Raw genomic sequence first — 13802 nt, 5'->3', positions numbered from 1 at the left:
CACGTTGAGCAAGAAGTTCACAGTGTTGTTTCAGTGGCTCTTGCTCAGGATTAGAAAGATTTGTTCAACACAGCAGTTTCAGGTGAAGAAATTCAAGCCATCACCGCAAAAGCCAAAGAACCAATTGGTCGAGTAACACAAACTTCCAAGTTGTGTTTCTGACATGCCTTGTAGCTGCTTGAATCAATTTAGCATCATACACGCTCACGTACTGACCCAACGTCACTACATTTCCACTAAACTGGTGAATATTAATTTACTCATTTAAAGGCGGTTAAGTGTTGAGAATGTAAGCGCTATTGTATGTTCGACAAATGCCAGCAGGCCGAACTTATTCATTTTGGCCTAACAAACTAGTCAGCTAGAGTAAGCATTCGCGTTTGGAAGCCATGGAAGAGCTACTATAAATAAACGATTACAATTATAGAAATCTTTTGAAATATCACGTTTATAGCACGGACAATAATAACCATGCGCGGTTTAAGGTCTAACTGCTTCCCTCTGCACTGGTGACAGTAAGCGGTCCCTACACAGCTGGAAAAAAAGTGTTCAGTTCTTAAGTGTTAACTATTAAAATGGTCCCAATTCTTGATCAGAGGACAAGCTTAGATACTTTATTTTGCATAACCGACATTTCCACAAGTCTACATCACACCACATAAAGGATGCTTGAGGATTTTACACGAGTACAGGCTCATCAGTCAAAAACATTACACACTCACCATGTTGGATCAGACGGAAAGGAAGAAGGAAGGGGTTGTGGGTAATTAAACTGTCGCGACGTTTGTTTGGTGACGTCATATACACGCGACAGTACAAAAGCGGGAGATTCGTGTTTATGTGAGGAGTTACAAGAATGATGCTTAAAATTGGTAAGTAGTGCTCAATATATTATTAGCTCTAAGTTTTAGTAATGTAATGGGTATTTATTTTAGTGCTGTGTCACTAATAAAAAAGGAGGCCCATTATTAGTCGCTATTTTATTCCTCCTGGGATGGTTCAGCTGATCAAATGCACTTTGCTTCACTCTGTGATAACAAGGTTGATCAAGCTAACTATTCCTGGCCTCCGTTTCGTTGAGAAAAGATATAATAACAGTGTTAAGAACTGTTGTCTATTACAGAATGTTTTCCATCTCAAGTTAGTAAGAGAAGCCTTGTAATTGAGTTTACGAAAGAGAAGGTGGTGAAAATCAGAAGATATCTTTATCTTTCTATTTTATCCAAGGCTAAAGAAGTTAATCAATCAATTATGATCAATAAAATGTATGCATTAAATGTTACACACAACTAAATGAGACACTTTTAATTCAAAGGATCATGGAACATTCGTGCACATTTCTAAAAAACATGATTGGTTAACGCTGACATGTGCTGTACTTCCCTTTGATTACAAAAGTATGCATATGTATTTTTTTATAGTGAACCCCAGAGTTGAAATTGTGGTCAATAATATTGTGATTTTATCCAAATATTATATGGGTCATTGACAAATAAGTTTGTCCAAGGTGTTAAAAATAATAAGTCTATTAGTTTAAAACACTTTGTGTCCAATTTGGTTTCATGCATTTATGAAAACTTTTTTTTCTAGGATTTTCTACAAAAAAGTACAATTATTAAATGACCTTAAAAATGCCATGTGGTGTAACTATCAAGTAAAAAGTATCAAAATACCTTCTTGGCACCTTACGTGAGTGGTTAAACATTTTTAGTCATTAATAAAAAAATAAGAATTGAGTCAAAAATATCAAAAAGTTTTCTGAGTTACACCAAATGAATTGGAATTTAATTAATCTAAATAACTCTTGATTCTGATCCTTCAGCACTGATTTAGGTGTGATTGAAGAGCTCTGAATGAGATGGCCACACAAAGAGTCCTCCCACAAAGCAAAGAGACTCTTCTGCAGAACTACAACAAGAGACTTAAAGATGACATCAAGTCAATTCTAGACAATTTTACGGAAATAATCAAAACTGCCAAGGTATGTTGGTCTGCATTTTGCAGAGTGACCTGCATAATGGTGTGATTTAGCTATGAGATGCCGTAATCCTGTCATCTCATTGATCACAACCTGTTCAGGTGGAAGATGAGACCCAGGTTTCCAGGGCAACACAAGCTGAGCAGGACCACTATGAAATGCACGTGCGAGCTGCCAACATCGTAAGACCCTGCAGTGTCATTTTTACTTGAATCTCTATTGTCACTCAGTCTCAATCCAACTCTAAAGCAGTGCTCATTTTGAATATCTCCCATATGTTTCTGATTCAGCTTGTCAAATTTATGATGTGTAATGCTGGTTGCCCTCAGAAGCAGGATTAAAGCCCCATTCACATTGTCAGCGATTTTGTCGCTAGTCTCTGTATTTCTAGTCGCTAGTGGGCGTTCCTACTGCTGTCTCTCAAATGTTATTGGTTGGCTGCACGACTGGCCATAGCTTTAGAAATTCTGACCACAGATGAGCTGACAAGGAATCATTTGTTTTGCCTCTTATAATGAACATCCTGCAGGGGAGAGTGCTTTTATATTAAACTACAGCTGTGTTCAGTGTATCCTATCATGAGCAAGAAGCCTTTGTTTTGTCACACATTATACATTTTGAACATATACAGTGAAATAATTTTTTTCGCCTATCCCTGCCATGCTCTGAGCGCAGGGTCAGCCATGATACAGCGCCCCTGGAGCAGATAGGGTCAAGGGTCCAACAGTGGCGGTGCTGGAGCTTGAACCCCTGACCTTCTGGTCAGTAACCCAGAGTCTTAACCGCTGACCCACCACTGCCCCGGGACAAACAATCTATTAATGTTTGAATTAAACTCACTAACAATGTCGCCAGTTTCTGGTACATTATCCAATTTGATAAGAAATCAGTTTACTTGCTGCTAAAAATGAGCATTCTGAACGGGAAGGGGTTATAAACTGCAACAAAACTCAATGCAGTATGTCAGCACAAAGATCAATCTTTCAATGTATCAATCAGACTCACTCAGAATGCTGACAATTTCTGACACGGTTTTCCACGCATCACTGTTTTGTTATATCCGTGTGAGTTGTTACAGAAACATGATATAGAACCGTAATCGATGACAACAACAACAACTCCGTCTTTCCTGACTCGTCTCCATTACCTCACAGGAGACAGATGACGTGAGCTTCAATGTCTTTTCTCATTGGCTGTCGCTGCACGATATCGCTCTGCATTTGCATAAGGTTGAGCTTTTCTTAACTTTGTCATGTCTCTTGACACACCCACATCCTGTCGCCAACAGTTGCTGTTGCCGGTGTTATGAATCAACTGGGGATCATGTTTACTGGGGATGTGCACGTGCATGTGAATAATTGTACTTGCCTTCTCAGCAGATTCTATGTGAATTGTCAGTGAATAAAGAAAATTAGTTTTGCACATTATAAAAAATGCTGGTATCACAACATCTGGCCTCTTTTTGTGCATGAGCTTGAAAACATCATACCCATAGTAAAACTCTTCCAGTTCTTGAACCCTTTGGTCTACAAACACAAACTTGGGCTCGTTTGAAAGTAAAAACTTATACATTTGTTATTCAAGAGTAATTAGCCTCCCACATATCATGTTTGTGTGTTTTGCTACTGAAACACTACACAGAGTGCAAGATTTAGCAGAGAATGGACATGAATGATAACGTGTTGAATATGTAAAACCTGAACAAAGATTGAATGATCAATATTTCTTCATATTTGTACATTTTTGGACTAAAATCTCTGATGGATTTTATTTATTGGACTCTTGCAATGAAAAGCATACCTAAGTTTGGAGGATTGTGCTCATCTGTGTTTGGCTGGAAGACAATAAAGGTCAGAACTTCCAGTTTCATTTTCCGTGTTTTGATTTTCACTCTTGACACGTTTAATAAAATCTTATTGTTGTACCTTTGCAATCGTCAAAATCTCTTAAAAATATCGAATCTTGAGACCCAGATCTTTCAAATGATATATTGGATGTCAATATTAGTTTACAATTTAACCATTTAAACATGCATTAAATGTAAATAAATACGCAAGTGGGTCATTTTGACCCACCCGTCGTTAAGAGATTAAACAGAGTTGTTTCATCGATGTCTGTTCTAATGAATCTGACACAGTTTAAGAGCGATTTTAATGGTTTCACAGGCTAACATCTGGTTGCCCATGTTGACGTGGGACATTGGTTTGAATGGGAACTGGCGATTACACTTGTCAGAGCAGTAAATTGCATGTGGAACTCTTAATTTGCAACACTAAAGCATCATAGGCTGATGTGTATCAATAACATTCATGGATTTTGTAATTAAAGCTAACATTTCATGGTTTGCACATCATTTAATGGATTTATTTTGATGTGTTTTATGTTGATCTCTATTTCAAATCCCCAGCTTCACCACCTAATTTCCGTAAGAGACCGAATAACGAGAATAATTTGTTTTCTTTATAAATGAATAATGGCTTAATTAATCATGATAGTTTGAGTAACTTTCTTCTGCCATTGAAAATGAACAAAGTGATCTATTCATTAGAACTGGATCCTTAGTTCAGTGGTCAGTCGCTGGTACAGCACTCAGCGACCGGGGTTCAAATCCTGGTTCTTCAAATGCTATTGCATCTTTGCTGCAGGTTATGATGTACTTTTAATAGGTCTCCTTCAGAGTATATATCAATGGTCAGTTTGACCTTTGTACATGCTCTCCAGTCTCCACACAAAAACAAAATTGCACTTCTGAAAGATCATCTTTTGGCAGTGTCATGGGTAATCATAAATATACAACATTGTCATGCACAGAACATTTGAAAAGTAAAGGATATTATTATATCAGTTTAATTAAACTGACAGATGTTTACTGAGGAATTGAACCCGGGTCTATTCATATGGATATGATCACCAACCGCTAGACCAACCGGCTTTCTATTATTCCCAAACAATAATTTTCTTAAACTTATAAATCTATTATTATTTTTGTAATTTAAGTAATTTAAGAGTATATGCCTATTATTGACACATTTCAGACTATGATGCTTTAGTGTTGCAAATTAACAGTCCACATGCGATTTACTGCTCTTACAAGTGTAATTGCCAGTTCCCATTCAAACCAATGTCCCACGTTGACATGGGAAACCAGAAGTTACTCTGTGAAACCATTAAAATTGCTCTTAAAATTGTGTCAGATTTATTGGAAAAGACATTGATGAAACAAATGAGTTAATAATAATACCAATTTTTTTCTTATGTGCAAAACGTATTTTCTTTACTCATTGACAATTCACATTGAACGAATCTGCTGAAAAGGCAAGTAAAATTGTTCACATGCACGCGCACATCCCCAGTTAACATGATCCCCAGTTGATCCATAACACCGGAAGTTGCCAGCTCTCATTGAAAATGAATGGTCTTCTGTCGCATCCAGCGACAAAACCACTGACAATGTGAATGGGGCTTTAGACTGGTCTGTTATATTGTAATAAGGTTAAACATCTTACTTGGGAATGACAATATGCTTGAATAGTAAGAAGAAGGACAGTCACTTCAGATATAGATGAACATTGCATCAAACCAATACATGATGTTGTTTTATGCGTTTTTTTTCTTTTCTTTTCAGGTACGTGCTGGAGAGTCTCTTATGAAGCTTGTCTCAGATCTGAAGCAGTTTCTCATTCTGAATGACTTCCCATCTGTCAACGAGGCCATAAGTCTCCGCAATCAGCAGCTGCGCACGTTGCAGGAAGAATGCGACAAGAAGCTCATATCCCTGCGTGATGAGATTGCCATCGACCTGTTTGAGCTCGAGGAAGAGTATTATTCCTCCAGGTACAAGTAGCCCAGTGATCCCACAAACGTGTGCAGTACCCTTGCTTATCAACGACATAAACATGCACTCACCGTAACGCATATGTGCATCATACGAACATGCAAATAGGATGAATCATGAAGCCATTTAGATGCCTAAAGGTATTTTTACCGTGTTAAAAAAGCTTCATATTTGTTTTGTTTAGGATCAAACCTTTGGTCATTTTACTAAAATATCATGTGCTATCCATTTAGGCTTGCAGCATTTATTTTAAAAAACTGTCCCAGGTTTGTCCTCCATACACATATACACAGTCATACCATACCATTGTGCTTTAAAAAAGTGTTTATTCTTGCAGATAAGCCTTTAACTACTCACTGAGTGTATTCTTCTCTCACATAGTAAAGTCATGGAATAAAACCAATTTGACACAATTTCAGCACTTTAGGTCTGTTGATTTTATTCCACTTAACATGTTCATAACAGCAATCCAGACATATCGTTATCTGATGTATATGCTACTAATATAGTAAAAATGTCAGAACCATATTACAGTCACACCAAAGAAAAGGAAATGATCAATCCCTTTCCGTATATCTGGTATTGTACAAGAATACTCAATTGTAATTGGTGCATATTAACCATTTCCCCCAAGTGCCTTAAAAGAATGTGTTTTAAAAGTTTTACTTTTCTCTTGCAAGACATCAGGACCTGTATTCACTCTCAGTGGTAGTGTTGGTACACTAGCTGCGTTAATAGAGATTAGTACATGATAAATCAGTATTCCTATTCTGAGATTTCTGATGAATATAAGCTGTCTTTTAAGCACACCAGTGTAACCAATTATTATATGTGAAGATACATTTTTATTTGGAAATAATATGTTTGAGGAAAAATGTACATTTTAATGTTACACATTAGTGTTGGATTAAATTAACAAAATTGGTTGCAAAATTTAATGCACTTTAGAATTTGTGCTGTTGTTATTGTATAGAGAATAAATGGCTTTTTAGAAACCTATTAAATTAGCTTACTGGAAACAAGAACAATCAAAGGTTTTTGGAGTTTTACTATATCATTCATATACATGTACTAAGTTACTTTCTCTTATTATTACTCTGATTGTACTTTGTGTATACTGGCGAAATATTTAGTTCTCATTGGCATATGTATCGTTCAAAATGTAACATTTATCTTTTTTCCTAAGTGGTTTAAAATTACACTACAATGTGTTTCTTTGTGGTGACTTATTGAGTAAAATAAGTGTCGGTCACATTAGTGTCTGTTCCACATGTGTCAGTTTTTCCACAAACAGACCAACTGGTCATTTCAAATTTCATTAATAAACCAGACAGAAAAGAGAGCACTTTTAGTGTCCATTTTCATTTTTTCGCTCATCTCAAAATCAAAACATATTTTCCGCCTCTCTCTGTTTAGTGCATAGTTAAAATTTCCTGCTGCTTACAGCCTTTCAACTTAATCTATTGAGAAATTCTATCGAACTCTACACACATCTTTCAATGCACAGAAACAGCTAACAGAAGGGCAATGCAATCTGACAGACTGGTTTCTATGAACATCATGTGACCACACATTACCAATCAAGCTTCCTCTCCCTGCTTATTCTTCCTTTCCCATTTCCTTCTTAAATTGCGTGAGTTTGTGTACTTGTCCCTTTTACTGATTGGCATGTTGGACTCTGATCATGATCGAATGTGCAACACTTCACATGTATACTGCTAATGCTTTACTCATTGTTTTAGGCAGAAGTGCACAGAGGAAATGTTAGTTTGTGTGTAACGTGTGTATAACGTTTCTAGCTGTGGACAGTGGGATGGTGTTGAGTTGCCCCTTTGTGAGGCCTTTCATCAGCAGGACAGTTGGGGGTCCCTGGCAACAACCCCTGACCCCTCACCTATCAGTGCAGAGGATTCAGAGCACTTGGGTACCCAGGAGTCCATGCAACGTCACCTCAATGGCCATGGCAGCTGCACTAGTGAGCAATCATGAAAGATGGGCAGTTTCCTAAATGGACCAATTAGATTTTGCAATTTACCATCATAATAAATCCCATCCTAAACTTAACTTCAAATTTAGGGATTTGTGAATTTGATGAACCAGAATGGTTTGATTTGTCCTGCAAAAGTGACACTGAATAACTCAGACATTTCTGCAAATATTTCAAATTTGCAGCAGGATAATTTGCCTCATTCTCAAGCCATTTGGGTATTTTGAAGTGTTTGTGTCTTTGTCTGTTTATTGGCTAAAATTAACCAACTGGACTGAGTGATATTACAACTATGCATTACTGAGCCAGCCCTTAATTTTGAACATTGTCTGATAGAAAGTACAGATTTACTATATGATATAATTAAATGACTTGTGCACAAGCCATTTTACATTCTTTTATATGCTGTGTATTGGAATGTTAAAAGTAGATTTAAGTAAACAAGCTGCTCATAATTTTCAGAATTATATCTAAATGCACGTTAAATTTAACTGTATGTTACATAGATGAACGTGCACTGTATGGCTTTGCAATTTTTTCAAATATGTCAAGGAAAAGTTCTCTGTTTATGCCATTTTTTTATTTTAATGCTGTGCTATCTTACGGCTCTCTTTCTATTTAAGTTTGTTACAAACCTCAAAGCCAGAACTTTGGAGCAGTGGTACATTTTGTTGATTGAACAGTAATTGAGATAATAATAATAATCTTTTTTTATTTTTTATTATTGTACTTTGTTTTTTTGTAGAAATAAAAATGACCTTTAATAAACCTGAACCTTCTTTAAAATGCTGTGATAATTTAAGCAATTCTGATTAACTGTTCCACATCACACTGAAATAACATGAAAATGTTGCACAAAATATAATTATGAAACTGACCACAAACAATTTTAAATGGTCTTTCTAAATCAATTAATGAGTCAAATATTTGCAAAGATGACCAATGTTGTGGGAGACATTTTACTGTAAAACTTTGTATGTAGGAGAAACATTTAAGTACTGTTAAAAAAAAAATGTATGTATATATATATATATATATATTTAAATTTTTCTTTCAGTTTACAGAAAGAAAAATATATTGTCAGATTGACTTGTGTGCACATAACCGCAGAAGATTAGTATCTTTGGCTCATCTTGAATTTCTCATAGTGGTGGTAGTCATCTGTGGCCTTCTTGTAATTCAGTCTCTTACGGAAATTAGGTGGTGAAGCTGGGGATTTGAAATAGAGATCAACATAAAACACAACAAAATAAATCCATTAAATGAAGTGCAAACAGTGAAATGTTAGCTTTAATTACAAAATCCATGTCAGTAATACACCCTAAAGAGGTTCTCATTATGATCTTACTCTCTGGGGCAGGCTTTTCAGTGTCTCCTACTTGTAGTGGCCTGGCTTTGGGCTCTTCTCTGTGGCGTCTCTGGGATGCGTTTACATCCTCATGATAGCCTAAAGGAAAGAAGCAGAAGCAATTAGATTCCAAACAATTTACCTGCAATGATGATTTATAAAAGATTTACTAATTTTGGCCCCCGTTTTAAATAACCTGGATTTAATGCACTATAAAAAAATTGCATAATCTTTGTCCTCAAGGATAGAAAATCTATAAGGCCATTTTACATGCAATAAGTAGACAGCTGAATATAAACGGTGCATTAGAAGAGGTAATTTCTGGCCAGTTTTAACCTTGTATAGTGCTTTTGCTTAGTAATCTACAAACTTGAGTTAGACATAGTCTGGACTAAACAAAGGGGTGGGAGTTAGTGCTGTAACTCAAGGCTTTTACTTAAATTAGATTTGATGAATTACATTATTCATGAAAAAAAAATATCATGACTGATCCTTCTGAATATAAAACATTTCTGTTCTTGGTATACAAACTTCGCATCCTCAAATACATATTCATATCCATACACCCTTAGTTATAAGCATACTAAAGGTTAATAACAATATTAATATACCAACAGCAGAGGAATACAAGTGGCTGTTGAGCTTTAAAATAAAGCAATAAAACTAAGTGTAAAAAAATATAAAACAAGTGCTGGGTGTTCTCTTCTGGTGTATCTGAGCACATAGCGATTGTGCTGGACATGTAAGCGCAGCGTAGTTCTAGCGGGAAGACTAGCAGCTGTACATCATCGCACCATTAGCTAGGTAACTCCTAGCCAATCACATGTAAGCTATTGCTTTATAAGTTTGCTCACACATTGCTGTTTCAGTATGCTAACACGGCAACCTCCACCACCTCACCGCCACCAGTCGAGTCCCGTCCTGCACAGGGGTAGGCTCCTGGCCCCTGCCTCCTATCTCCGGCAGGACCGCCAGACGGGGCTTACGCCAAAGAGAGACATTACATTTCTGTTTTATATTCATCAAATAAATGTCATCTTAAATTTCACTCAAGTCTGCGAGTCTTCCTGATAGAAATAATTCACAGCGATGTTAGTGGGAACAAAGGAGGTGCTGTTGTCTTATTCCTCTGCTCAGCGAGCAGCTTTGCTTTGGCTTCTTCTGTGCTGATAATGTTTTGTATCTTTGCACTAATAAGAAAGGGGGAACGTGGTACATATATAGTCTAGTCAGACAGTTAATAGAGAAAAATATCTCATGTAATGAAAGACAAAATGTATATGAACAGATTATCTTTAGAATTGACTTACTCTGTCTCCAGATCCACCTCTGGAATTCCACTCAGCATCTGATTGGACAACATTTCTTCTGTCTTTTTGGCTGATCTGACACGGATGTTCTCTGGAAGCTCGTACAGGAGGTCCACTGGATTCTTCACTTACACCTTTTGCTCCTCTGCCTCAACCATGCATTTCTTTTTCTTTCATTCATTCTCAATGTACTTCATCCTAAATAAAATCACATGCAGATATAAATATGTCAAGAGTCAACAAATGATCAAAGAAATAAACAATGAAACTACGACATCAAGCAGAAAGATGAAAAATACTTGGGTGTGTGTTGAACAGGCACACATCTGTTAACCCTCCTATTGTCTTAGGGTCATTTTTGACCAAAAACAGGTAAAGAATTCATAATAACTGCCGTATAGTTTCTGGTACTGGAACCAAACCTTGCGACTTTGTCAAGGAAGACCATCAAAGCAAACAAAATAAAAAATAAAATAAATTTTTGTATATAATTAAAAGACATAATTTAAAACAAATCATTCCTTATATTTTTGGGAAAGACCCCTTGTGATCTTTCAGCTATAGACTTTCTGGATGTTATACAGCTTTTAGTAGTATCTATGAATAAAATTTGTCCCCATTCTGTTCACTAGCTCCCCCACCTGCATCACTGTGTACTGCATCTTTCCCTCTCAAACGGAGAAGGGCTGCAGACAAAGCTCAAGAATGGGGCAGGAGCTCCAAATCGCCAGCAAAGAGATAGGAAGCCCCTTACCCAAGACCCTGTCCCAATACCCCCACTTGCAGTTTTGGTCTTGCCTACTTACCCACTTGTCTTATGTATGTCTGGTGTTTGGCCACAAGTGTGCAAGTAGACGTGAAGTCTGCGAGTGTGTGTATGACTTTAGATTGCACGTTGGGACACTCGTAGACTTAACAATGTTTGTGCTGGTTGCGACAGCTGTTTTTGTATTGTCACTCAGCTGAAGACTGATTGTTTTTGGTAGTGGTGACTGTTATAGCCTACTTAAAATAATAAATAACTGAAAATTTTACCCATCTTTTCATTTATTAATACACTGGTACATACATACTGGTTGTTGGAAGTGTATTGTGCTGTAGAAAATATGTAAGTCAATTTTTTTATGTTTTTATTGTGTGAAAATAATTGTAAAAGTTAATTATTTTGATTTTCAATACTTTGCACATTAAAAACTGTTTAACTGTAAAGTTGCGTTGTCCATAATTGCTGTAAAATATGAAATATAAGCAATTTCTTTCTACTTTGTTTCTCAATACACTGCATAAAACTAAATAAAAATAAAAACGTTATTCTATAAACCTGTGTGATCCATTAATAGCTACTGATACAAACCATTTAAATGATATGCTTTGGCTTGTCATTTATATAAGACGACCAAAGACTGCTTTACACAACTAATCAGTATGTGGTTTTATACAACAAATAAAAAGCATTACAACATATATTTTAAATACATTAAGATGAGAAACCGTGGTAGTAGTTAATAATTTTTTAATTTTCAAATAACATTTACTAGACTGTATACTGTATGCCACACTGGCTGACAAATGACCAAAATCACCAGCAGTATTAGGCAAGAACAAACAAAATAATGTGATTATTGGGTGAGAAGGATAACAAAGAGGTATCTAAATATACACATAAATAATATTTTGTAATTATGATGCTGCTATTAAGTCGCTCCGAAGCAGTATTCAAGCTAGTGTGAATTTAGTGGTTAAGTGCACAGAGCTTTGGCATGGTTTTGATATGGGATAGTCTTGAACACTTCCTGTTGCGTGCATGCGCACTCAAGTGGCCAAGACTACAAGTGTGGGTATTGGGACAGGGCCTAAAACTTTCCCTAACCCTCTGTGGTGGTGTCTTGGAATTGGCGCAACCCCCTTTTAGAGTAACCTCGCCCCCTTCTGGAGAAACCATTACCCATTTTGGACCTACCTACTTGCTCAAATGGGGTACACATGCACATGTCCACACACACAGTGTTTATTTTTATTTTTTATATGATAGGGTGCAATGGGGCTAAAGCCCCCCCAATGGTAAAAGACCTATTCAATATAATTTCCCCCTAAACATTAGATGGCAGAAATATCTATTACGGCACCTTCCTAAACCCCTGTAACACTGCAACAAACTGTTTGACATTAGTGGGAAGGAATATATTTGTTGCAATGAATGTGCAAATTGGGCCCATTTTAAATGCAGGAAAAGGCAGTAGAGATTTATTTGTAGGCATGTACTAAAACTGTAACTCTAAAATGTACTCTGTTGATTTTCTATAAGCAGAATAAATCTTTAAAAATGATGCTAATCCAATTATATTCAAAAATGTTTCCCCTATCAATGTACACTTTGGGACCATGCATTTTGAATGATTTTCAATACGGGTCAAAAATGACCAAAGAAAGGTGTAGATTCTTAAGGAAATAGGAGGGCGCAAGAGTGAACAAAGCTTGCGTACACAGTCACTTACATCTTCGTCGCGTCTTTTAGTTTCAGCAGAAAACGAGGTACCAAGATGCAGGCCGTTTTCATCTGCTGTCCTTTAGTGGGGAGTACACGTCTCGGTTTCTGTCCTTCACTTTCTTCATGTCAACAACACCTCCAGTCTTCAGTTTAAATGCGTCATCCTAACGCACAAGAGAGGGAGTGGCATTATTTTACCCCATTTGTGGAATCAATTTAAGTTCATAGTAAAACCACATTTACTATAATATTGAGATATAGACAACCCTCACTGCAAGAAAAAATGTAGTGCAGGAACAGAATATAAATACACATATTATTCAGTTAAAAATTAAATGTGTGCAGCAATGTAAGACTGTCACATTGGTATAAGGATAAAAAGCATTATAGATCAGAAATGTGGCCAGCCTAACTCCATACTGTCACTTTCGTACTAGAATCTGAAGCTCCTCGTTTCATCCAGTTTGGACCTGGGAATGTTTTATTTCATTAGAACGGGGTTCAATATTTTGCCTCTGTATGAATCGGACACTTGTTTACACGCTTTTTACGGTTATTTGAATCTGTTCGGCAATCTAATACCTGACGACTTCTTTTGTCTCTTCGTCTTCCTCATTCCACAATTATATAAGAAATATCTCTTCCCTCAAGTAAATATAACACGTCTGTTTTCGAGCTCTGTCGGTAGCGAGCCCTGTTTAGAGACGGACCGTTTTCTTTTTCCCGAAACTTCCGCTGACGTCACACTTGCTTGATTAACGGCTGATCCGCGATCAGCGCTTCTGTTCTCCTTTAATCGTTCAACTGAGGTAGAGCGACTTAGGGAGGCTAAAGGCTGATCCAAGATCAGCGTCTA

General features: G+C 36.7%; 1 protein-coding gene, 1 long non-coding RNA gene and 1 other non-coding gene across 5 annotated transcripts; 1 reads left to right on the top strand and 2 right to left on the bottom strand.

Annotated features, from left to right (window-relative positions):
* Positions 1-39: 39 nt before the first annotated feature.
* Positions 40-109, bottom strand: LOC127440245 (small nucleolar RNA SNORD36). The gene has a single exon (XR_007897100.1). It is a non-coding gene; the product is annotated as a small nucleolar RNA SNORD36 (small nucleolar RNA).
* Positions 110-750: 641 nt separating this feature from the next.
* Positions 751-7815, top strand: LOC127432148 (mediator of RNA polymerase II transcription subunit 22-like). 2 transcript variants are annotated; one of them, XM_051682996.1, is made up of 5 exons: positions 751-872; positions 1823-1981; positions 2080-2160; positions 5604-5812; positions 7613-7815. In XM_051682996.1, the coding sequence occupies exons 2-5, from the start codon at positions 1859-1861 to the stop codon at positions 7800-7802; spliced, it is 603 nt and encodes a 200-aa protein (XP_051538956.1). In that variant the 5' UTR covers positions 751-872; positions 1823-1858; the 3' UTR covers positions 7803-7815. The 2 variants fall into 2 exon arrangements, with proteins under 2 accessions (XP_051538956.1, XP_051538964.1); XM_051683004.1 differs by having other exon boundaries at positions 5604-7755.
* Positions 7816-8869: 1054 nt separating this feature from the next.
* Positions 8870-13670, bottom strand: LOC127432160 (uncharacterized). 2 transcript variants are annotated; one of them, XR_007895703.1, is made up of 5 exons: positions 13529-13670; positions 12954-13110; positions 10459-10656; positions 9149-9247; positions 8870-9009 (listed from the first exon to the last, which is right to left on the bottom strand). It is a non-coding gene; the product is annotated as an uncharacterized LOC127432160 (long non-coding RNA). The 2 variants fall into 2 exon arrangements; XR_007895704.1 differs by lacking the exon at positions 13529-13670 and adding an exon at positions 13381-13519.
* Positions 13671-13802: the final 132 nt, after the last annotated feature.

Source organism: Myxocyprinus asiaticus, chromosome 4 (genome assembly GCF_019703515.2).
Source record: "Myxocyprinus asiaticus isolate MX2 ecotype Aquarium Trade chromosome 4, UBuf_Myxa_2, whole genome shotgun sequence".
NCBI lineage: Eukaryota > Metazoa > Chordata > Actinopteri > Cypriniformes > Catostomidae > Myxocyprinus > Myxocyprinus asiaticus.
Note: the sequence above shows the minus strand (reverse complement) of the source record. Positions and strands in the feature narration are given on the sequence as shown.

What these genes read in the sequence shown, in the direction of transcription:
- LOC127432148 (XM_051682996.1), top strand. Translation starts at nt 1,859, where the DNA reads ATGGCCACACAAAGAGTCCTCCCACAAAGCAAAGAGACTCTTCTGCAG. An exon ending in ACGTGCGAGCTGCCAACATC is followed by an intron (nt 2,161 to 5,603) that starts GTAAGACCCTGC and finishes TTTTCTTTTCAG; the next exon opens with GTACGTGCTGGAGAGTCTCT. An exon ending in GAAGAGTATTATTCCTCCAG is followed by an intron (nt 5,813 to 7,612) that starts GTACAAGTAGCC and finishes TAACGTTTCTAG; the next exon opens with CTGTGGACAGTGGGATGGTG.